General features: G+C 46.7%; 1 protein-coding gene across 7 annotated transcripts in view; it reads left to right on the forward strand.

The window, feature by feature from the left end:
* ARID1B (AT-rich interaction domain 1B) overlaps window positions 1-22,320 on the forward strand; it is a 443,672-nt gene extending 421,352 nt beyond the window's left edge. For all 7 annotated transcript variants that reach the window (XM_049653111.1, XM_049653112.1, XM_049653113.1 and 4 more), the window contains 7 exons: window positions 3,487-3,625; window positions 3,876-4,048; window positions 9,993-10,140; window positions 12,590-12,686; window positions 14,148-14,931; window positions 17,184-17,314; window positions 19,474-22,320. In XM_049653111.1, coding sequence (XP_049509068.1) covers window positions 3,487-3,625; window positions 3,876-4,048; window positions 9,993-10,140; window positions 12,590-12,686; window positions 14,148-14,931; window positions 17,184-17,314; window positions 19,474-21,210 — 3,209 coding nt within the window. In that variant the 3' untranslated portion in view covers window positions 21,211-22,320. The remainder of the gene's footprint in view (window positions 1-3,486; window positions 3,626-3,875; window positions 4,049-9,992; window positions 10,141-12,589; window positions 12,687-14,147; window positions 14,932-17,183; window positions 17,315-19,473) is intronic.
* The last annotated feature ends 1,216 nt before the right edge of the window (window positions 22,321-23,536 follow it).

Raw genomic sequence — 23,536 nt, forward strand, 5'->3', positions numbered from 1 at the left:
TGGCACATTCTTCTCAGTGGTCCACATGGTCCAAAGGCTTGTGAGACAGGAAGCAGGGGAAGGAGGGCGTCCTGAGCTGAGCCTCCCAGTCAGGGCGCGGCCCAGGCGGCCCCGTGCGGAGCACACGGGGCCAGCCTGCCTCCTTACCTGTTCTGTGCGCCGCTCGAGACGCTCCGCTCAGCCAGACAGAAGGACGCGCACGCTGGTCAGTAGGGTCCTGACCGACATCAGCCCCATAACCAAAAAGCCACGCTCCCGCCTGGCATCCGTTAAGGGAAACGACTCTGAAGCATTTTTATCGTCGAAGAAGGAAAACAAATAATAATTGTTCCCAACCGTGAGCCATGTTAGGGTTTCGTATACTACAAAATTTTTAAAACCTCATCTTCAGCCAGAATTCGTGTTCTTAGAAGTCCGTCTTTCCCATAAGAAGGTAATTGTAGCTTCTTTCTTACCAGCACGTCCAGGCAAACTAAACTAAAAGATTCCTGAGAAACATGCCAGATTGCTCTTCACAGGGCCGCTCGGAAGCAACCCAAATCCCGGATCATTTGGCCCTGTTAGCATCGTGAGTCGTCCACCCGGCCCCCCTTTTTGAGGCGACGTGGCTGACGTGGCCTGAAATTCATTTCTGCCAGCCTCTGGGAGGTGTCACCCCTCAGCCCTTGGGGGCGCGCCACGATCCTCACTCGTGAGTGGCCGTGTGGCTTCTCACGCCCGAGACCCGTGTGGCTGTCTTCCAGTGACTAGAGCAAGTCCACGAGAGAAAGCTCCCGAATGAAAGCCGGGCAAGGCCTGGGGTATGGTTGCACCTCTGAGGCACCAGTGGGGATCTCGTTATGACAAGCCCGTAAAAGTTTGTGGAGTCCTGCTGAACAGCTGCGGGAATCGGCCTCCCCAAGTGGCCCGCGCGGCCCGTAAGCTGGGTGGGGGGCCGGGGGGTGGGGGGAGCAAGGAAGCTCGCACATTCAATTAGTAAGTCGGTAACCAAAAACCCATCCATCTTTGCTGGCAGGTGGCTGACTGCATTTCTATTATTAGCTGACAGGTGATGTCACAAAACCTGTCATGGATCCAGCTAGGGAATCCTCAGCGGAAGATAAATGAGAAAGGGGTTCAGGTTATAAACAAAGGTGCCCTCCGGGTGACCTCTAGTCGCTGTAGACCTGGGACATAGCAGCTATTCTCCCTTCCCTCCTTCCCGCAACCCCAGCCAGAAGTAGGGCACCAGGTTCGTGCTGTGTAAATTATCTTCCCAGTTAGGAGTCTGGCTGTACAGTCTGAAGTGTGTGAATGTACTTAACCTTCCATAACCTTTCCATTGTTTACTTTCGAGTATACATTTGTAGCTTCTGGCAAAAGGTAGGGATATCCTAGAGAGTTGTGCCAGCCTCATCTATTAAGAGAGCTTCAAGAGGTTGCATTCATTTTTTTTTTTTTTTCCTGAAAGGAACAGAAAAAACACTGGCAAGAGGGAAGAATTTTTCCATTTTTTTTTTATTAGCTGTAAATGTGAATACTTGTAAATAAGGGTCATTCTGAAATCACAGCCTGTGAACCGTTTTTCCAAAGAAGCCGTATAGGCTTTCTGTGGAGTCTGTTCTGTGATTGAAGAAGCACGTTAATTTCGGGGCGCCCGGGTGACTCAGTCGGTTGAGCGGCCGATTTCGGCTCAAGTCATGATCTCCCAGCTCGTGGGTTCGAGCCCCACGTCGGGCTCTGTGCTGACAGCTTGGAGCCTGGAGCCTGCTTCGGATTCTGTGTCTTCCGCTCTCTCTGCCCCTCCCCCACTCATGCTCACTCTCTCTTCTCTAAAAAATAAATAAACAACAACAACAAAAGATTTAGAAAAAAACCCAGAAGCACGTTGTTTCTCCTGCCAGCTCTGTGGGGCAGTCACGTCAGAGGATTATCCTTACATATTAATAGAAGACTGCTTTTTTCTTTTATTACCATCTACCTTTTTAATATGTATTTCCAGGGTTTCACCAAAGTTTGGTTTATAAGCATGCGTTCCTAAGCTTTTCTCTTGAGATATTAGCATGAAAAAGATTGTCTACTTTTAAAGTTAGTCCTCCCGGCATCTCTGGGAACTTCCCTGAGTCCCTCTGGACCCAGGCACCCTCTGGTCCCAGGCACCCACAGGACACCTCATACAGAAGGCAGGGCCCTGGCGGCCAGGGTCGGGATTCATCCCCCAGCCGGCCAGGCCCGGGCTGACCTGAGCTCATTGGAGACCTCTGTGTTCAGCCGAGGCTTTCGGAGTAGAAGTGCTGGGCTCGTTTCTGTCTCTGACTCCTTCCCAGTGCACTCTGTCGTCTCCAGGGATTTGCGGAGCCCCGTTTACTCTGCAGTCAAATGTGGCTGGTGGTGATTGTAGGGAGTCTTGGACAGCTTGTAAGAAAGGGACTATAGCTAATAACTTGTACAGTATCATCACTTACAAGCACTAGAAATTCTGCCATGTGTAATGGCTCTGAAAGCATTTATTATAAACCGCATGAGGGCAGGAATTTGTGTCTTTTTTGTCAGTTTTGGACACTGGCGTGCCAGGAGTAGAAATAAAGCTTGCAATATAGTAAGCGTGTTATTTATCCAGTTAAGTATTTGTTTCATTAATAAACGAAACCAATGTCTGTTGAGCATCTAACCCGCAGAGGCCTATGATAAAGCAAGAACCCTTAAAATACTAGGTTTTCCAATAAGATGAGTTGAAATTTTGAAAAGATCTGCTCAATTCTGAGTTCTGTTGTTATAATGTAATTATAGTTAAAGCCGAATCTTGGGACTCTGATAATGACATTAAAGAACTCCAAAGAGCATGACTTCAGTTTTTGTAATAACAAATCTGATTCCATAGCTCTAAAAATGACTCTGTTAATGACAGAGCATAGACATATCCAGACATCGAGGAGGCATTGAAGTGACATAAGGCTCATTACTAATTTGTGTCATTGCATTTGAACTTAAACATTTCTCATTGCCTAAGACCTGGTACTCATTTTTCTAATTTTTTCCCCTAAAATAGCACAATAGTCCATCAAATTGGTGTACCAAATTTTTCATCCTGTTTTTCTTCTTACTCTCAGACATTTAGATTATCTCCATTATAAACAACACTGAAATAAACATTTTTCTGCCTAAAGCCTTTTTTTATATTAGATTATTTTCTTTGAGATAAATACCCAGGAAAGCAATTACCCAGTCAAGAGGTATAAATATATTTTATAGTTTGCTAAAAAAATAAGTTAAAAAAAAAAAAAAAAAAAAAAAAAAACGAAAACAAAAAAACCTTTTACTAATTTTCCCTATAAAGAATCTAAGAGCAACTAATTTTACTACGTCGTTACCAGTAATGGATATTGTTACTATTTCTAATAAGATGGTGTCTTGTTTTCCTTCCTTTTTTTTTTTTAAATAAGTAGGGAGGATGAGCTTACTCGATAACCCCTAGTGTCTTCCTTACTTTCTTACTCCTCGTCCCAGCGAACTCAGGGTCCTTGCAAGGTCCTCAGACCCCCCAGTCAACCAGCAGCAATTCGATGGCAGACGTACAAGGCGACCTGAAGCCACCTACCCCGGCGTCTACCCCGCATGGACAGATGACCCCAATGCAAGGTGGAAGGTGTGTACGGTAGGAGATCTCCGCGAGCCCCACAACATCGCATTTATCGATCTCGTAATGTCCTGGAACAGACTGTAAAAGGGCTGTTATTGCCTCACGAGCTTCCAAGTGTCGACCAAGAAATTACATCCGTGTAATTTTTCGGATGGTTTTTACGTGAAAAACTTTCAAGTTAGGCGCGTTTCCCGATCGGGCATTTGGTGGCAACTCCTGATATTTCGTTGCGCTTTCCTTGTCCTCGTCTCTTCAGAAGCGGTACAGTCAGCGTGCACGACCCATTCTCAGACGCCAGTGACTCATCGTTCCCAAAACGGAACTCCATGACCCCGAGCGCCCCGTACCAGCAGAGCATGAGCATGCCTGACGTGATGGGCAGGATGCCCTATGAACCCAACAAGGACCCCTTCGGTGGAATGAGAAAAGGTAAATGCGGAGGGAGCAGACTAGGCCCAGAGGGCATTTTCCTCTCTGCCACCACGCAGCCAGCCCACTTACCCATTAGAGACGTGTCTGAGCCACAGCTCCCCAACCTACTAGATTTCTGGCCTCGGGAAGAGTACTCAGTAGCTCTGTGCCTCAGTTTCCTCATCTAGGAATTAGGGCAATAACAAGACCTGCCTAAAGGATGTGACGAGGATTGAGTTCATGTACAAAAAGCCCACTGAAGAAATGACTGGCGCACGCAGTAGGCACGCGTGCTCCTGGCGCTCCCTCGTGCTGCACGCCTTGTTGTATACCATGGGCTGGGCAGGGGCTAGGTGCTAGGTAGTGTGATAAGTCAGACGTAGTTCCTCCCGGAGTTGACGGTGTCTTAGGGGGAACAAACAAAAAGTAAGCGAAACCACAAATACGTAATTAAATATGGTGGTCGATGGAAGGAAGGGCACCAAGTGCGGCGATACGGGTTAAGGGTCATGGAAGGGAAGGACATATGAGAGGGGATGGTCGGGAGGGGAGGGCTTTGAGGGATGTCGGTTATCTGCTGAGACCTAAGGAATGAGGAGTAGAGAAGTTCAGGGGAGGGGGAAGGCCCGAGGCAGGAGTGGGCTTGGCGTGTTTGAGGAGGTGGAAGGCATCTGGGGATAATGGGCAGGGGGGAGGCTGAGTGCACCGAAGCCATCAGGGCCACTGGGCCAGAACTTTCAGCCTCCCCGGGCTTGGGGATGAGTCTGGGTTTGTACCCTCGCCGCGAGATGTTCTGCAGGAAGTGACGTGACTGGGTCTTTTGTTAAAAAACAAATAACTGGGCATCTATGGAGAGTGTGTTGGCAGGACCACTGTGATGGTCCAGGGGAGAGAGGACAGGGCGGAGTCAGATTCCAGCAGCCAAGGGAAAAGCAGAAGCACTCATCACACGTTCTGGACTTAGAAAGAACAGGCCGGGCTTGCTGGATTGACCGTGGGGGTCAAGGTGAGACCTTACTGAGCGGGTGACGACCTTACTACTTTGGAGACGCCCGCCTGGGAAGGGGCCCGCTGGCAGCGCTCACTGTTAGCGCCTGCACCGTGGACAGCTGCGGGAGGAACGAGAGAGAAGTCCCGTGTTGACTCGGGGATGTGCTAAGGCGGTAGGTGGCGGAATGTCTGTCTGGAGCTGGGCAGAGCGTTGGAATCAGGAATCATTTGAGGGAACTCAGCAGAGGAGTGGGATGGAGCATCATGGGATGGATGGGATCACCAAGAATTGGGAGAGTTCTGACGGACGTTAGCAAACACCCAGCGTGGTTTTTCCCTTTATGCTCATCAATCCCCAGCGCTCTCTTGGCTCTGAGAACGTAGCATCTAAGCCTCTGCCCTTTGAGCGCCTCCCGAGGCCCACACACTCCGAGCTCTTTGGCACCCTTCCAGGTGCAGGCGCGCTGTGAAATTGAGGCATGATAGTGAATATCACTGGAAGAAATACAGAAAAAGAGCAAATACTGTTTTCACGGAATTGCTTCTCGGATCCCTTAAACAGTAGTACCTCTATTTAGATGTTTGGGGTATGTGAATTTCTCGATATGTTATCCTTAGTCGAGAGAAACGTGAAGCCCAAAGCCTTGGTTTTCACAACTATTATGGATCAGTGAAAGGCAAAAATGAATCATTTCAAAATTTTAAGTATTTATTTTTTACTTTTTTTTAACATCTATTCATTTTTGAGAGACAGAGTGTGAGCAGGGGAGGGGCAGAGAGAGGGAGGCACAGAATCCGAAGCAGGCTTCAGGCCCTGAGCCGTCATCACAGAGCCTGATGTGGGCCTCGAACCCACAGACCGTGAGATTATGACCTGAGCCGAAGTCGGATGCTCAACCGACTGAGCCCCTCGGGCGCCCCGTTTCAACATTTTAAGTATTAGGCATGTATCGTTTAACTACCAAATGAGATTATGTTTCATGTGTATTTCTTAATAACATTTCAGGTATGTTCCACAGAGTAAAATAATCTAATTTTTCGTTTCAAAAAGTTTCAGAGCTGTCTGTTCCAAGTGAATATTCTACAGAACATGCAATAAATCTGTAAGCTCAGAAACTCAAAAGCTTTGTAAACGTTGGAGGTGGTTATTTTTCTTAGTGGTATGAGATATTAGAAAGAACATTTTGTTCTTGCTGATGGTGGTTGTATCACATTTTTAGGCTCTGAAAATAGGACAGTAACATGGGGAAAATAATTAGTAGTGTTTGGAATCTGGCTTCAAAAGCTATGTGAACCGTTTCCAATAGCCCCACCTGTATGCTATATTAGACACTGAGAGTTGTATTTCTTTTGTTTCTGTGTGCCTACAGTTTTTCTTATTGTGAAAATAAATTGGGTGGAGGGGATGATTGTGGATTACCTTGTTAGGCACTAGCAAGCTGTATCATGTGTTTTCATCAACTGTGTAAGTGATACAGTGGCTGAGAGGGGACCCCCTTCTCACATTTCCCCGGGACATTTCAGCTCACCTGCTACCTTACCATGCTGGTGTAGCACCAAATTAAAGCAGATAAACAGAAAACCCACAGGAAACAAATCTTTTTCTCGCCCCGTCTCTGTTACAATAAGTTTCGCATTCCTCAGTTCACATTATTCTGTCGGTGAACTGGTGGTGCTCCGATTTCTTATGTAATGACCAACATTAGGGGAAAGCCCGCTCTTTGTTGCTGGTGCTGGCCTACAGCGTGGTATAGGGCAGAGACCAGAACCTGTCCCAGCCTCGGTGGCCCTAAGCATCCTTGGCCCCACCCGCCCGACCCCCACTTCTTTAATTCATTACTGATTGAAGGATTGATTAATTGCTTACAAGTGAACAGTAAGTGAATATTTACATATTGTATATCTAAACAGTATATTTTGAATACCCGTTAATATCTTTATGCATCATCCTTTTTCTTAATGCTCCAGTAGTCAACGTGTTGTTTCATCATGCTTTGCTCTTCTTAAACATGAAGCTGTGATTATTGATGTATAGCTGTTTTTTCACATGTGTAAGAGTGTGTCTGTGAAATAGATTCTTAAAAGAATAACCGAGGGGAACCTGGGTGGCTCAGTCGGTTGAGCGACTGACTTCGACTCAGGTCATGATCTCGTGGTCCGTGAGTTCAAGCCCTGCGTCGGGCTCTGTGCTGGCAGCTCGGAGCCTGGAGCCTGCTTCGGATTCTGTGTCTCCCTCCTCTCTGCCCCTCCCCCGCTCATTCTCTCTCTCTCTTTCTCTCTCTCTCTCTCTCAATAATAAACATTAAAAAATTAAAAAAAAAAAAAGAATAACCGAATCAAAGGATGTGAACTTTTTTTTTTTTTTTTAGTTTACGGAGTATCTTTAACTCCTTAACAAACTGCCACAAAAAGTGGCTTTAAACAACAACACTTGGGTATGTCTCACGTCCTCTGGTGGGCGGGGTGGTTCTTCATTTCGAGTTGTCAGCGGGGACCCTGAGGCAGCCTCTGTCACCTGGAAGCCTGATTAGGGACTCTGCTGGAGCCGCGATCACTTGAATGGCCCGTGTCATCCGGAGGGTCTGTTGGGAACTCATCTGAACCTGTCGGCTAGGGGGCCTCCCCCATGGGCCGTCCCGTGGAGCTTCTTGGGTGCCTCGTGGCGTGGTGGATGGGTCACAGACACTCCAAGTTAAAAGTTAAGTTAAAAGTTGCTTGTCAGTTTAATACTCTTCACATGAACGTGGAACAGTGTGTGGCCCTCACTCCCTTACCAAGAATGATCATTATCAGTCCTTTTAATAGTTGCCGGTCAGATGGTGGGGCAGGAGTGGAGGGGACGGGAGGGCCTCATAGTTGTTTTGACTTGTATTTCTTTAATTACTAGTGAAATCAGACACCTTTTCATATATTGATGGGCCATTTGTTTTCTTTTTTTCTGAATGTCCATTTGTGCGTTTACCCATTTTTTAAAAAATCTGGTTGTCTTTTTCCTTACCTATTTTTAAAGAATTTTTCTTGTATCAAGGAATTAAGCTGTTTAACTTTAATTATCCCGCTTAATGTTTGCCTGTCTCTGTTCTTCCACTTATAAAACGGAAAGTAACATCAAAACTCATTCTACCACACGTGGACTTAAAGTGGAAGATACAGTGTGAGATAGCACACTTGCGAAGCACAGAGCCCCCCGCCCGTGTGAGACCCCATTATCTGCACCTCTGTTCTAGCAAATTCCATCAGCTCACAGACGTTTAATCAGCTTTTGCTTCATGTCACATAAAAGTAACCTTCCTAGGATGAAGAAAGGTAGTAGCACTGTATACCAATTAAGATTTGCATTAAAATGTTTAATTTGCCTACAGGCTAGTTTTTGGGCTTGACCCAATTTCCTTCAGGCTCTGAGCTGATGCTAATTTGCATATTTGACCTAATTGCCACTCTACGTCCTGATAGAAATACTAGTATTTCATCCATTCTTGAGTTATTCTTAATCCCCTAATGGTTTTCCTTTTCCTGGTTTTGGAGTGAGTCTGCTGATAGGTATTCGTGCTAAGGTTTTTTCTTTTTTCCCCCGTAAGGGAAGGGAACTAACTTTACCCATACAGCTGACCCTTGAACAACACAGGTTTACACAGATTTTTTTCAATAAATAGATGTATGGTACTAGAAATGTTTTTCTTTTCTTTTTTTTTTTTTTTTAAGTTTATGTATTTTGAGAGAGAGAAAAAGAGAGCATGCTTTCAAGCCAGGGAGAGGGAGAGAGAATCCCAAGCAGGCTCCGAGGTGTTAGCACGGAGCCCAACACGGGGGTCGATCTCACAAACCAAGAGATCATGACCTGAGCTGAAATCAAGAGTCAGATACTTAACTGACTGAGCCAGCTAGGCGCCCCATAAATGTGTTTTCTCGTAAGATTTTCTTAACATTTTCTCTTCTTTTCTTTAGCTTTGTTGTAAGAATACAGTATACAGTACGTATAACGTACAAAATATGTGTTAATTGACTATGTACGTTATCAGCAAGGCTTCTAGTCAACGGTGGCCTGTTAGTAGTTAATTTTAAGGGGGAGTCCAAAGTTGTACATGGATTTTCAACTTCGCGGGGGTGAGCACCTCTAACCTGCGCAAGAAGGGTCAACTGTATATGCATTTCTTTCTCACAACCACTGCATGAGGTGGTATTACCAACTTTACTTCATCGACAAGGAGTTGAACTCAGAAGTTTGATAACCTACCCAAGAAAGGGCCGATGTTCACTCTCTACCTTACTTTATAACAAATTACCACAAACTCAGCAGCCTAAAACAACATCAGTTTACGGTCCCATGTTCCCGCGGGCTCTCAGCTCAGGGCCTTACACGGCAGACATCAGCATGTCAGCCAGGACTCAGGGCCCTCTTCCGAGCTCGTTGAGGTTGTTGGCAGATTTGGTTCTCGAAGTCGAAGGACTGAGGTCTCATTGTCTTGTTGGCTGTCGTCTGCCTTCACAGTCCTAGAAGCTGCCACCTTTGTGAATATGTGGCCTTCTCCACTGCATGGTGGGTGCCTCCTCAAGGGCGGCAGGTGGGTGTCTCTGACTTCTAGACACAGATTGAAAGGGCACGCCTGGATAATCTCCCTTTTAGTTGACTACCAGTCAGCTGATGAGTCACTTTAGTTACATCTGTGAAATCCCTTTGGCCATCGAGTGTAATGTAATCACGGGAGCCATGTTCCCATCATATTCGTGGGTTCTACCGGTACTCCAGGTGGGGGCTCATTTAAGGCCCGTGCATGGGGTCAGGGATGGGGATCTTGGGGTCCTTCCTGAGTCCAGACCTTACCCTCATTGGTTTGTATTGTTGTCGGCCATGTTAAGACTGAGACATCTACATCTGCCATATTGAGGTTAACAGAAATGACTAGAAGGGCTGTCTGGGCCCCTTGGGGGTCGAAAATGCTTAATTTTATATCCGTGATTTAAAATGTTGCAGTGCCTGGGAGCAGTGAGCCCTTTATGACTCAAGGACAGATGCCCACTAGCAGTGTGCAGGACGTGTATAACCAGAGTCCCTCTGGAGCGCTATCCGGTCTGGGCATGGGGCGGCAGCAGTTTCCCTACGGAGCCGGCTACGACCGAAGGTGAGTGTTTTCTAAGACGACACGGAGAGAGTGCTAGAAACTGCACTCTCCTCACACGTGCGTTTCCAAGCCCGGGGAGCCGACGACAGCACACAGTACCTGCTTTCCCGCTAAGCATTGTGTGGGGTGGCTGCCTTCAGGACGGGGGAGGGGGACGCCTGAGAACCAGGTGGTCCTCTCAGCACCCGGATGCTCGGCCCCTGTCCCCGCACCGAGACCCCCACCTCCAGCTGCCCCGTGTGGCTCCTCCTGTGAACGGCCACAAAGTCGGGCGTGTAGCATCCCCCGACCACCTTCCCGCCTGCATTTCTTCCCTCGGGAAAGCCACCCAGGAAGCCCTCGAAAAAGTCTTCCAGGCCTTGTCTTCTCAGATGTTTCCATTCTTCCCTGCGAACGTGTGAAACGGAGAGAGAATACTCTGCTCCTTAAGAAACATCTCTGAGGAAAGCCATGGCAGTCTTTTTTTTTCAGGGTGGCCTCTGGACACCGAAATGTTGGGCTTCAGCGCTCATCCAGATTAGTTTTAGTTAGATGGAGGGAAAGTCATTGAAGTGTCTCTGAGAGGTCGCCGGAAACTGCTTCCTAAAATAGTGGCTTATGGGAGACTTCTTTTTGTGAAGCAGGCCCCTTACCTGTGCCCCTGACCTAAGTACTTAGTACGAAAGCCCCTTCCCCTGGATGGGAGGTTCTTTACCTCACCGTCGCACAGGTGCTCAGAAACAAAGTCTTGAATGGAATATTTGTGATTTTGGAAGGAAATTGAGGCTCACCAGAGGACTCCGTAACTGTGGCCACAGGGGCATGGCTCGGGGTAGGGGTGGCTGGTGTGGTGGTGTTCCTCACAGACTGCCCACCTGCTGGGCCGCAGGCAGTGGTGAAGTCTTGGGAAGGTTCCCTCCCCACCCCCGCCCCACCCCGTAACACAAACAGGAAGGAAGGAAGTTTGAAAATCACTGTTTTTACCAAATAATGTTTTTTTCTGGCACTTTCTGTGCACCTGGTTCTTGCGAATACATAGCCATCACGAGCTTAAAGTGATTTGGTACTTTCTAGTAACGACTTAAGAACCTAGACTTCGGATTCTTACCCTGGCCATAAGTGTGGTTACTGTTGATTTGTGGTGTGTCCGTTAACCAGTTAACCATCATGCTTAGTGTGCTGGAGCAGGGATTTGACTTAGATCTGTTTTTGAGGATCCAAGAGAAACTCTTTTTTCCTTTTCCTTCCTTCCTTCCTTCCTTCCTTCCTTCCTTGTCTCCTTCCTACCTTCCAATGAGATTGGGAGAACAACTCTCTTGGAACATATATTCGTAAATGAACCCAGGCAGATGTGCTGTTCTGTTTCTTCTAGAATGCTTTCTAGAACTGGTTTAGGTCATCTGGCTGTACCACATTAGGGCTTATTTACCTTTGTTAGATTTTCTGAAAAGTGCTACTTTGTTCAGCTTAAATTTTATCTATGTCAATTCTATTTCTTTCCTCAACTGTAAGCTTCCTTCTAGCTGTTAATGCCCTTAGCAAACACGTCTCCTATGTCTGTTTTACCCGTGATCTTCTAAAAATTCATTTATTTTCTTTCTTGTTTTCATTCTGTGACCAGTTTAGGGATATATTCCGTCCAAGTATTGTCTTTCTTACAGGATTCAATCGATACACTAAGTAAACCAGTTTATCTCTTTAAACTTCAAATCTATTGCTCTTTTAAGCGTGCTACTTTTATGGTATTTATAGCTGCTCAGTGTAATGGCAGTTGAAAAATAAGTGTATTAGTCATTCCCATTTTAAGATTTAGAAATGTAAAAAAGATTTAAACGTAGGAGTACGTTCAAATCAACCCCGTCACTCTTGTAAGTCCTCTCTGTTACTCTTTTCTGTGGCCTTGTAGGGTCATGGGACTTCAAAATTTTGAGTAGTTCTATTTTTACAATTATCAGCTAACTCAGTATCATTTTGGATGAATCGGGAAGTACGCTTTTTAAGAGATTGAACACTTCCTATTCATAATGAGAAAATAAGTAGAGACAGTTTCCGTGGTTCTACGTCTGTGTTCTGGCACTCCCAGAAATCCTGCTTTGATTCGTACATTGCTTTTGTTATCTCCTGCTTTCATGAACACCTCACATCACCATGTTGTGACACTCCCCGGGGCCGCGTCAGTGGGTGGGCGGAGGCTCCTCTCAAAGGCAGAGGGTGCCAGCCTGTCCTGCCGGGACTCCTCACACACCTACTAGCCAGGAGATTGGCAGCGTTCCCAAAACGGGTGTGCCCATCCCTTTGGCTAAAAGTTCAAGTGCTGTTTCTGCTTGGCGTGCCTCTGCTGGAAGGTGTTGTGCAGTGAGGGACAGACCAGACCACTCAGGGGTGCGGAATTCCCAGCAGTGAACTGTTCATTTCTCTCTCGGCCTGAGGTCTTTTGAAAATGAAGTTCTCTTTGAATGGCTCATTCTAGGCACGAACCTTACGGGCAGCAGTACCCAGGCCAAGGCCCTCCCTCAGGACAGCCGCCATATGGAGGACACCAGCCCGGCCTGTATCCACAGCAGCCGGTGAGTTGGCGGGCAGGAATGCATCTCTGTGCTTTCTGTTTAAAACTCAAATTTGCGTTACTTCTGAGAAGTTTTAGGAAGTATAACAAAAAACAGTGGTATTTATTGAACAATCAGGATATATTTGCTCGTGCTAGAAAATATTGTTAGGATTTTAAAGTCAGCACATCTTAAAAAGCTCTTGATATATGGGATCCCGAAACAAATATAACATGTTGTAGGAAGCAAAGGACGTTCATCCTTGTAAATAACGCCCAGCCGGAGTAAAGGTTTTTTAAACGGGTGTCTGGTGTGTGTGTTGTCCTGTCAGGTGCCTGAACTGAAATTTGTCGATGTTTTAAAGAAGGTGTGTAGAAGAAAAAAAGCAACTTCAAATATTATATACCAGTATCAAAAGTTAAAAGTTAATTGGCTTTTTAAAAACAAGATCTTAAGGACTGCGTGTTTTGCTGACATGGGGGGGACGGGGGCGGGTTACGCTGGCCTACGCGGCCGTGGGTCTTCAATTGTGTAAGATAACCTTGCAGATGTCGCTACTGATGCAGAGAATTGCCCACCATGCTGTGGCCGTTCAGACACAGGACTTTGCTGTCTCGAAACAACTTTTCAGGTCTAAGACCTCTGGTAACACGGAAGGGGTCTTAAGCATTGAATTCTACTGGAGCGTGTATGTACGTGACTTTTATTTTTACACCAGCTGGTCCTAAACAGCTTCTGGGTGAGGTGAAAGAACACGAACACATCCACATCTCTCTACGTCAGGAGGTTCCCACCTGGCGGGGTGCTGACACCCGGATGTCCCCAGGAGGGGAACCTAGTAACACGGGCTGCACCGGGCCTGCTGTCAGAGGCTGGGACCAGCGGGGCTCGCGGGGGAGACTCTGACCTGCACAGCTGGAAGTCGGGGTGGGGGCCGTAGACCGTAGGGTGTCCACGCAGGCCCGGTCTGAGGAGCCAGATGCCGTGGGGAGACACTGCTAACGCAAAGCTAGGCCTGAGAAATCTGTCCAGGGGCTTTCAGGCTGGCCTTCGGGAAGCTCAGTCCATTCTGGTGAGAGTTTTCCTCTTCCTGCCGAGGCACCTTCGTGTAGTCCCAAGCCCCTGTCTGGCGTCGCCTGTGCGGGAGTCTCCAAAGCCACGTCCTCCTATATTGCAGCCCTGAGAAATCCCAAAAGGGAGGAGGGATACCTACCAGGAAAAAGAGAGAGGAAGCTTTCTTTTCCCCACAGAAAATTCCAAGCACACGAAAACAAACTTTGGAAACCCTCTTCGGAGTCCGTGATGTGGTACCCTAATCCGGAAATAGAGTGCCTAAATTGTTAGTCCTTAGTTGTCACAGGAGCTTCCCATACCCATTTTGAAATGAACATTCCACCAGGTAATAACTGTTTTGCATAATTTAAGTGTGTGATTATACCTGTAAAAGCACATCAGTGTGATTTGTCTTTATATGAATTTCAGAATTACAAACGCCATATGGACGGCATGTATGGGCCTCCGGCCAAACGCCACGAGGGAGACATGTACAACATGCAGTTCGGCAGCCAGCAGCAAGAGATGTATAACCAGTACGGAAGTTCCTACTCCGGACCGGACAGGAGGCCCATCCAGGGGCAGTACCCGTACCCCTACAACAGAGAGAGGGTGCAGGGCCCCGGGCAGATGCAGCCGCACGGGATCCCGCCTCCCATGATGGGCGGCCCCATGCAGTCGTCCTCCAGCGAAGGGCCTCAGCAGAGCATGTGGGCGACGCGCAATGATATGCCTTACCCCTACCAGAACCGGCAGGGCCCCGGGGGCCCGGCCCAGGCCCCCCCGTATCCAGGCATGAACCGCACGGATGATATGCTGGTACCCGAGCAAAGGATCAATCACGAGAGCCAGTGGCCTTCCCACGTCAGCCAACGTCAGCCTTATATGTCCTCTCCCGCCTCCATGCAGCCCATCACGCGCCCGCCTCAGTCATCCTACCAGACGCCTCCATCACTGCCAAACCATATCTCCAGAGCCCCCAGCCCCGCGTCCTTCCAGCGCTCCCTGGAGAGCCGCATGTCTCCCAGCAAGTCTCCCTTTCTGCCCTCTCTGAAGATGCAGAAGGTCCTGCCCACCGTCCCCACGGCCCAGGTCACGGGCCCGCCCCCCCAGCCACCCCCAATCCGAAGGGAGATCACCTTCCCTCCTGGCTCAGTCGAGGCATCGCAGCCAGTCTTGAAACAAAGGCGAAAGATTACCTCAAAAGATATCGGTAAGCGTTCCGGGCTCGGTCCGGAAATGAAGCCCAGTTGTGTTCTAGAATTTTCATGTTAGCTTAGATCTAGCTCCTGTTAATCTCAAAGGGATGAAGTTCTTAGGACGACAAGCCATCAAGCGGTGGTTCTACGCAGGGGCAATACTTGGAAGCTACTGATCCGAGTTCAGAAACAGTGCCTGAGAGGAGCGTGAATTGACGTGGGATTTTTCCACAGGAGTGTTATCTGTGCGGGAGAGTAGAGCCCCAAGTGAGAGACCAGGGGATCCTCAGCGACTACGTCCTGTACTGCGTTCTGAGCTTAAAGCTTTGACCTTAACCAGGCACTTAATCTCTGCAGTGTGAGCCTAACAGCCGAGAGGCTAATGAAATGCTGAGGTGGCCTGAGAAAATACGAGCCACTCTGTAATTTTGGTAACAACATACAGACCGTGAGCTTCCCCGGGAAAAAGTAAAAGCCTGCATGTGATACGTAGATAAATATATAGCATATACGGAATTTGATATGCTTTGATGTATAGAATTGATGGTAACCCGGTGCTGGTAGATATGGGCCCAGAAGCTATTTCAGTCAGGTGCAAATCGTGTTTATTCATTCTGTTGGGATGTTCTGAATGCTAATTAGAGATCTGGAACATCTAGGAGTACGGACAGTTTTTCTGCATTATTTTTGAAGTCCTTTTAATACGGCAAAGGAAATTATAGATCTTGGTCATACAAAAAAGTTTTCAAAAATCTCAAAATCACTTGACTTGAAATCATTTACTACAGGGACTAGAAAATCAAAGATATTAGAGATGTTTTCAACCATCAGAATTAAGGACCTGTACAGAGAGAGGGAGAGAGAAGTAAGGAGTTTTAGAGAGAGGGGTGCTGGAGACAAGGAGGAGATACAGACACCGAGCACCATTTTATATATGGAAAGATATACGTAAAAATATGCACATGTGTCTGTGTGTTTATGCGTGTGCACATAAATAAATGTATTTAAATTTTTATACGTGTCTTTGCACATGTTAGATCAGTGTTTGTCTTCAGCCTGGGGAAAGTTATGTTCCTTATTTAAAGAAAAAAATTTTCTAATGTTTATTTATTTTTGAGAGAGACAAAGAGAGAGAGACAGAGCGTGAATGGGGGGGGGGGGTAGAGAGCGAGGGAGACACAGAATCCGAAGCAGGCTCCAGGCTCCGAGCCATCAGCACAGAGCCCTATGCAGGGCTCAAATCCACAAACTGCGAGATCATGCCCTGAACCGAAGTGGGACGCTTAACCGGCTGAGCCACCCAGGCGCCCCTATGTTCCTTATTTTAAAAAGGAAGTTTGCCTTTTCTGTTAGAAAAGTTTTGTGTGCCTCATAGAAAATAGGAAACGTAGATGAGATCAACCTAGAGGTGGAAACCCACGCCCCCCCCCCCCCAGCACAGGAGATCACTGCTGATGTCTGGCATTGGCTGTGGCCCTGGTGACTCCTGAGCGCACAGGCCTGCTCGTGCCATGTGCTTCCGCCAGTTTCCCGAGACAGAAATTTCAGACCTATCGCGGGCCTCTTCTCCCAGCCCCATCTTACGGCACATCCTGCAAATGTCTTCTCTAACCCCTCTCTCTTCTTCGGTAACAGGAAGGGGGGAAAGAAAAGCACAGTCGCTCTGTTTCCCCTCCCCTGGCTCAGACCAAGCTGTTGAAAAATCTGAACCATCAAAGTGCTAATAATTGTCAGCAGCATGTTCTGAGGGCAGGAGCTCGGATAGAAGAGGACAGCAAGGGAATATCAAGACTCTATATCTGAGAATGTGCTGCCGCATACTCACCAGCCTTCCAGAGATCTGCCAGAGGGGCCTCCCTGAGACATTTGGGAATGGAGCGGGCCAAAGAAGACAACCAGTTTTTTTGCTGTGACTCCATTACTAACACTCTGCGGCGTCATTACAGAGTCCGTTAGGGACTAAAGGAAATAAATCGGAGATGAGAAAGGGCCCTTGTGCTTATTAGCACCCCCTCCTCTAGAAGCACTTTGGGCTCATGTGTAACCAACAAGCCAAAGGATCTTAAACGACAGCAGTTTCTTAGTAAGCCGTCCCCTCCGTGTGAACTCTGGAAACGATCGCGTTTAACTGCGCCTCGGCACATTTGTTTGAAATCAGTACCTCACTCAGCACCCCGCTTCTTTCTTCTTATTCTTTCGTTATTTTCTGTTCTTTCATGCACAGAGTTAATATTCACCTCATCCTTGTCCTTTCCCCTGGTTTTAGTTACTCCTGAGGCCTGGCGTGTGATGATGTCCCTCAAGTCCGGTCTTTTGGCTGAAAGTACATGGGCTCTGGACACCATTAACATTCTCCTGTACGATGACAGCACTGTCGCCACCTTCAGTCTCTCCCAGGTACGCCAGCGCCCGTCCAGCCAGGGGCCGGAGTAGAACAAGAAAGTTCAGGAGCTCATGCTTGAACGCATGCCCAGAGTGGTGGGCACCCGGGACGCAGGGCCGTCCTCGTGGCTGTTACACATGTAGAGCTGTCTGGGCGCTTAATCCGGGAATCATAATTCCTTCCAGGCTCCAGTATAATAAACACACGCATACGTGTGCTTCTCCTGAGAAAACAGTCCCCCGTGCACACGTGTGTGTGTATGTGTGTGTGCGGCATAGATAACAGTGAAAGTAATTGTCGTTCAGAATGAATATCAGCAGGCGGGTGGGAGGTAATCCAGACACGAAGCCGGCGCTGAAGTCAGGCTGAATACACAAGAGCTTATAACGGGACATACTCTACTTTCCGGTGAGACATAATCCCTTCCTTTTAATTAAAAAGAAATGTTATAGAAAATGTACGAGAGAGAGCGAGAGAGGCAGAGAGAACAGCTTGGCGAACCCCCGTATACCCATCATTCAGCTGAAATAGTTGTGAACTCACGGCCAAACTTGCTTCTTGGTCTCCTTCCTTCCTTTCTGCCTCTGTCCACCTTATTCTGAAGGAGTCACTGAAAAGCCTACTAATCTTAGTAAGCTTAACGCTGTCCTTTGTTCAGTGCTAGACTTAAGGTGTGGCTTCCAGCATTAATTGCTAGAAGAGAGAAGGGGAGCAGAGGGTTAGGGGAAATGGCCCAACTAAGCTACAGACTTGTAAAGAAATATATAGAAACAAAAACAAGAAAAGGTAATTCTCCTTACTGAGTACGCACAATTCTCTGCTTTGGGAGGAGAAAACCAAAACATCTAATTACCTTGCTTCTGTCTAAATTAGACCAGAATCTTCCACTTGGTCTTTTCTTCTCACATTTCAGTCCTTCATGATAGCCCTGAAAGGCAATTTTTCACTTATAGGAAGTGTATTAATAAGGTTATAAACATCGCTTGAAGTCCACTGTAACAGAAAATATTTAAAAATGTATACGCCTCCCTTAGAGTAATTGCCTTTCAGCCTTCTGTTGGGTGAACGACTGTTGATCACACACTTTAGTAACCAGAATTGCTTTGGTAACTTGCCCCTTCCTCTGCCCTGGGAAAAAAGTTCACTTTAAGTATGGGGGGGGGGGGGGGGGGGAGAGATAAAGGCCCAAACCTTCACTTGCAAAATTGTGTGCCTTCATCCCCTAAAAGTGAGTACTTTGTGGTCAGTACCTCAGTTTCCCCTTTCTTCTTAATAATTGTTTCAACCCCACTTTCAGGAAACTGATAGCAGGATATGAAAGTATGGTTGACTTCCAAAACACCTATCATTAAAGACTCCGGCCTCCCTTATTAATCCTTTATCATCCCTAAGCGCGGTGGCATGGGTGCTGGGGGCGGGGAGCTTGGGCAGTCGCTAATCATGGAGCGTGTTGATTTTCTTGATGCACACATTCGCTTAAAGGAAACAAAACTGGTTCTCATAGTTGCTTTTGTCTTTCAGTTAGAGTTGTGATAACTGAAATGTAAAATTGCATTCGACGAAACATTCTAATTCATTTATCAGGGACTAAATTGATTTGTTTTTAATTTTCTGTGTTTATGAGCTACTACATTGCTGAAATTATCTTCTCCCAAAGATATATGGAGAATGTAAATTAGAGTAACCTATGGCACCTGAGACAAAAATAACCATAAAATCCTAAGAATAATAACCATAAAAATCCAGGCAAGCAAGTCTCAGATAAATAGCAGAAGAGAACAGACTCACTTTGGGTGAATGAGTCTATAAAATCCACGTTCCCACTCTTCTAATATGGAGTGTGTTGTACCTAAATCAGAAGAAAAGACAAAGAGCACAAAGCAGTCCGTCACTGATACTATTAAAGGTAAGAAAATAACACGGAAGTTTCCATACGGATAGAGTAGGAAAGTAAGCAGCAAATAAAAAACATGTGGTTTCGTCAACAATGTAAAATTCAGGAGACGGTTCCCACCCATCTATGGTTTCTCTTTCTTGGCCCAGCCAAAAAGGAAATGAAACGTGTGAAAATCACCCTAAAAATGTATTGATAGTTATTAGGATTGTTACCCTTCTCAGTCCCCGTGTGAGGTTATGACATTGTCCCCGTTCTTGTTCTTGTCCTCCTCTCTAGCTGTCCGGATTTCTGGAACTTTTAGTAGAGTACTTTAGAAAATGCCTAATTGACATTTTTGGAATTCTTACGGAATATGAGGTGGGAGACCCCAGCCAAAAAGCACTTGATCACAATGCGGGGAAGAGAGCTGACGGCCAGTCCTTGGCCGACGAGTCTGGGAAAGAGGAGGAGGGCACCGAGTGTGTGGACGAGGAGGATGACGAGGAGGACGACGAGGAGGACGACGAGGAGGAGGACGACGGGAAGACGGAGACCGAGGAGAAGAGCAGCGCGACTCTGGCCTCTCCCAACGCCACTGCGGATCCGAAGGAGAAGCCCAGGCAAGCTAGCAAGTTCGACAAGCTCCCGATAAAGATAGTCAAAAAGAACAACCTGTTTGTGGTCGACCGATCTGACAAGCTGGGTCGTGTTCAGGAGTTCAACAGCGGACTTCTGCACTGGCAGCTTGGTGGGGGGGACACCACCGAGCACATCCAGACTCACTTTGAGAGCAAGATGGAAATTCCTCCTCGCAGGCGTCCACCTCCCCCTCTGAGCTCAACCGGGAGGAAGAAAGAGCAGGAAGGAAAAGGCGATTCTGACGAGCAGCAAGAGAAGAGCATCATCGCAACCATCGATGACGTCCTCTGTGCTCGGCCGGGGGCGCTGCCCGAAGATGCAAACCCTGGTACCCAGACCGAGAGCGGGAAGTTTCCCTTTGGGATACATCAAGCCAAAAGTCACCGGAACATCAAGCTGCTGGAGGACGAGCCCAGGAGCCGAGACGAGACTCCTCTCTGCACCATCGCGCACTGGCAGGATTCCCTGGCCAAGCGCTGCATCTGTGTGTCGAATATTGTCCGTAGCTTGTCTTTTGTGCCTGGCAATGACGCCGAAATGTCCAAACATCCAGGCTTGGTGCTGATCCTGGGGAAGCTGATTCTCCTTCACCACGAGCATCCAGAGAGGAAGCGAGCGCCGCAGACCTACGAGAAAGAGGAAGACGAGGACAAAGGGGTGGCCTGCAGCAAAGACGAGTGGTGGTGGGACTGCCTGGAGGTCCTAAGGGACAACACGCTGGTCACGTTGGCCAACATTTCCGGGCAACTAGACTTGTCTGCGTACACAGAAAGCATCTGCCTGCCGATTCTGGACGGCTTGCTGCACTGGATGGTGTGCCCGTCGGCAGAGGCACAAGACCCCTTTCCAACCGTGGGACCCAACTCTGTCCTGTCGCCTCAGAGACTTGTGCTGGAGACCCTCTGCAAACTCAGTATCCAGGACAACAACGTGGACCTGATCTTGGCCACGCCTCCATTTAGTCGCCAGGAGAAATTCTACGCTACGTTAGTTAGGTACGTTGGGGATCGCAAAAACCCAGTCTGTCGAGAAATGTCCATGGCGCTCTTATCGAACCTTGCCCAAGGGGACGCGCTGGCAGCAAGGGCAATAGCTGTGCAGAAGGGAAGCATCGGAAACTTGATAAGCTTCCTAGAGGACGGGGTCACCATGGCCCAGTATCAGCAGAGCCAGCATAACCTCATGCACATGCAGCCGCCGCCTCTAGAACCACCGAGCGTGGACATGATGTGCAGGGCGGCCAAGGCTCTGCTGGCCATGGCCAGGGTGGACGAGAACCGCTCGGAATTCCTTCTGCACGAGGGTCGATTGCTGGATATCTCGATATCAGCCGTCCTGAACTCTCTGGTTGCGTCTGTCATCTGTGATGTACTGTTTCAGATTGGGCAGTTATGACATCAGTGAGAAGGCAGCATGTGTGAGTGAAAACTAGAGGCTCCCGTATAACTGGCTGTTTTCTGTTCTTGTTTATCCAGCGTAGGAAGAAGGAAAAGAAAATCTTTGCTCCTCTGCCCCATTCACTATTTACCAATTGGGAATTAAAGAAATAATTAATTCGAACAGTTATGAAATTAATATTTGCTGTCTGTGTGTATAAGTACATCCTTTTGGGGTTTTTTATTTTGTTTTTGTTTTTTTTTTTTTTTTTTAACCAAAGTTGCTGTCTAGTGCATTCAAAGGTCACTTGTTGTTTTTCACAGATTTTCTTTTTAATGTTCTTTTCCATGTCGTGTTGCATTTTTGGGGAAGCAAATTGACTTCAATGAAACAAATTGCGGCGAAAGATGCTAAGATGGGAAAATTTCACCACACTGAGGCAAAAAAGGTGAAAAAGTGATCAACTTCCTAGGCATGTCATTCTTCAGATAATGAAAAAAACAAAACAAAACAAAACTGTATCCCATCACCCAAAGCTCTGTGCAATAGAAACTACTTCTAGAGATGTAGGAACAGGGGCTCAAGGAGGTGTGTCAGTCAGTAGTCAGACGATGAAATGATACTGGTTTCTCCACAGGAAAATGGTTCCATTAGGCTACGCGCAAAAACAATGTCGTTTGAAGTTAAGAGTGAAAACACATACCTGACAGCGATCAACGGAAATTGCTTCCTCACCACTACCGTCAGTCGTGTCTGCCGTCTGTCGTTGGACCTTCCACGTCCAACGTTCTTCACAATTCCTTTAATCATTTTTTAAATATTTTTTTTTTTTACTGCCTATGGGCTGTGATGTATATAGAAGTTGTACATTAAACACACCCTCATTTTTTCTTTTCTCTTTTCTTTTTTTCTGGTTTTTTTTTTTTTTTTTAGTACAAAGTTTTTAGTTTCTTTTTCATGATGTGGTAACTACGAAGCGATGGTAGAGTTAAATAATTTTTTATTTTTATTTTATATATTTTTTCATTAGGGCCATATCTCCAAAAAAAGAAAAAAAAGAAAAAATACAAAAAACAAAAACAAAAAAAAAACAAACAAAAAAAAGAGGGTAATGTACAAGTTTCTGTATGTATAAAGTCATGCTCTATTTCGGGAGAGCAGCTGATCACAATTTGCTTCATGAATCAAGGTGTGGAAATGGTTGCATATGGATTGATTTAGAAAATGGTTACCAGTACAGACAAAAAAGAAAAAAATACAACTAAAAGGAAGAAACACAACTTCAAAGATTTTTCAGTGACGAGAATCCACATTTGTATTTCAAGATAATGTAGTTTAAAAAAAAAAAAGAAAAAAACTTGATGTAAATTCCTCCTTTTCCTCTGGCTTAATGAATATCATTTATTCAGTATAAAATCTTTATATGTTCCACATGTTAAGAATAAATGTACATTAAATCTTGTTAAGCACTGTGATGGGTGTTCTTGAATACTGTTCTAGCTTCCTTACAGTGGTTTCATAGTAACCAAGTTATCCACAAGAAATAGGGGAAATACAGCCGCGGACTAACAGAGTCCCTGTCACGAAACCCTGAGGTCGGGAGGGACCTGTAGGGTTGACCTGCTTTAGAGTGGGGGGGGCAACAGTTTGATTTTTCTCCAAGTATTTAGCTAACGAGTCTTTGTTTGAAGCGATCGACGCGAACGACATTGAGGTCTGAGAATCTTCAGTATCTATGGGAGGTGGCTGCCGGCCCAGGAGCTCACTGGCCTGACAGCAGAACAGTCTGCCTTTCACTAACCCCGTCTTGATTTTAATCAGAGTTCAGTCTAGTCCACGTTCCTTCTGTGTGCCTCAGAGGTATTTTGCATTTAGTTTACTCCACCGTGTATAATATTTATATTGTGCAATGTTAAAAAGAATATGTTATATTGTATGTGGTGTACATAGTGCAAAGTGATTATTTCTATTTCAGGGCATATTAATATTCTCATATTCCTTCCTACCTGGTGCACAGTAGCTTTTTAATACTGGTCACTTCTAATTTAAACCTTTTCTTCCCGGGTCCTTGACTGTTATCGCGTAACAATCGATCTCTTTGAAACTGCTGCAGAATCCAGCTGTTAGCGGACAGACACCCTCTGACTCTACCTCTTTACCACCCTCCCAGTCACGACACAGAAACCCCAAGTCCTTTCGCCAGACCCGTTGTCCGGGGTTGCACCTGGAAGAGTTAGACAAGAGCACGCAGCCACGACCAGCGTGTGAAACGTGACGCTAGTGTCACGAGAAACAGATTTTTCTGCGAGCAGTGTCCTCGTCTGTCAGCCCCCACATACTTAGT

The sequence above is a fragment of the Panthera uncia genome (assembly GCF_023721935.1).
Source record: "Panthera uncia isolate 11264 chromosome B2 unlocalized genomic scaffold, Puncia_PCG_1.0 HiC_scaffold_24, whole genome shotgun sequence".
NCBI lineage: Eukaryota > Metazoa > Chordata > Mammalia > Carnivora > Felidae > Panthera > Panthera uncia.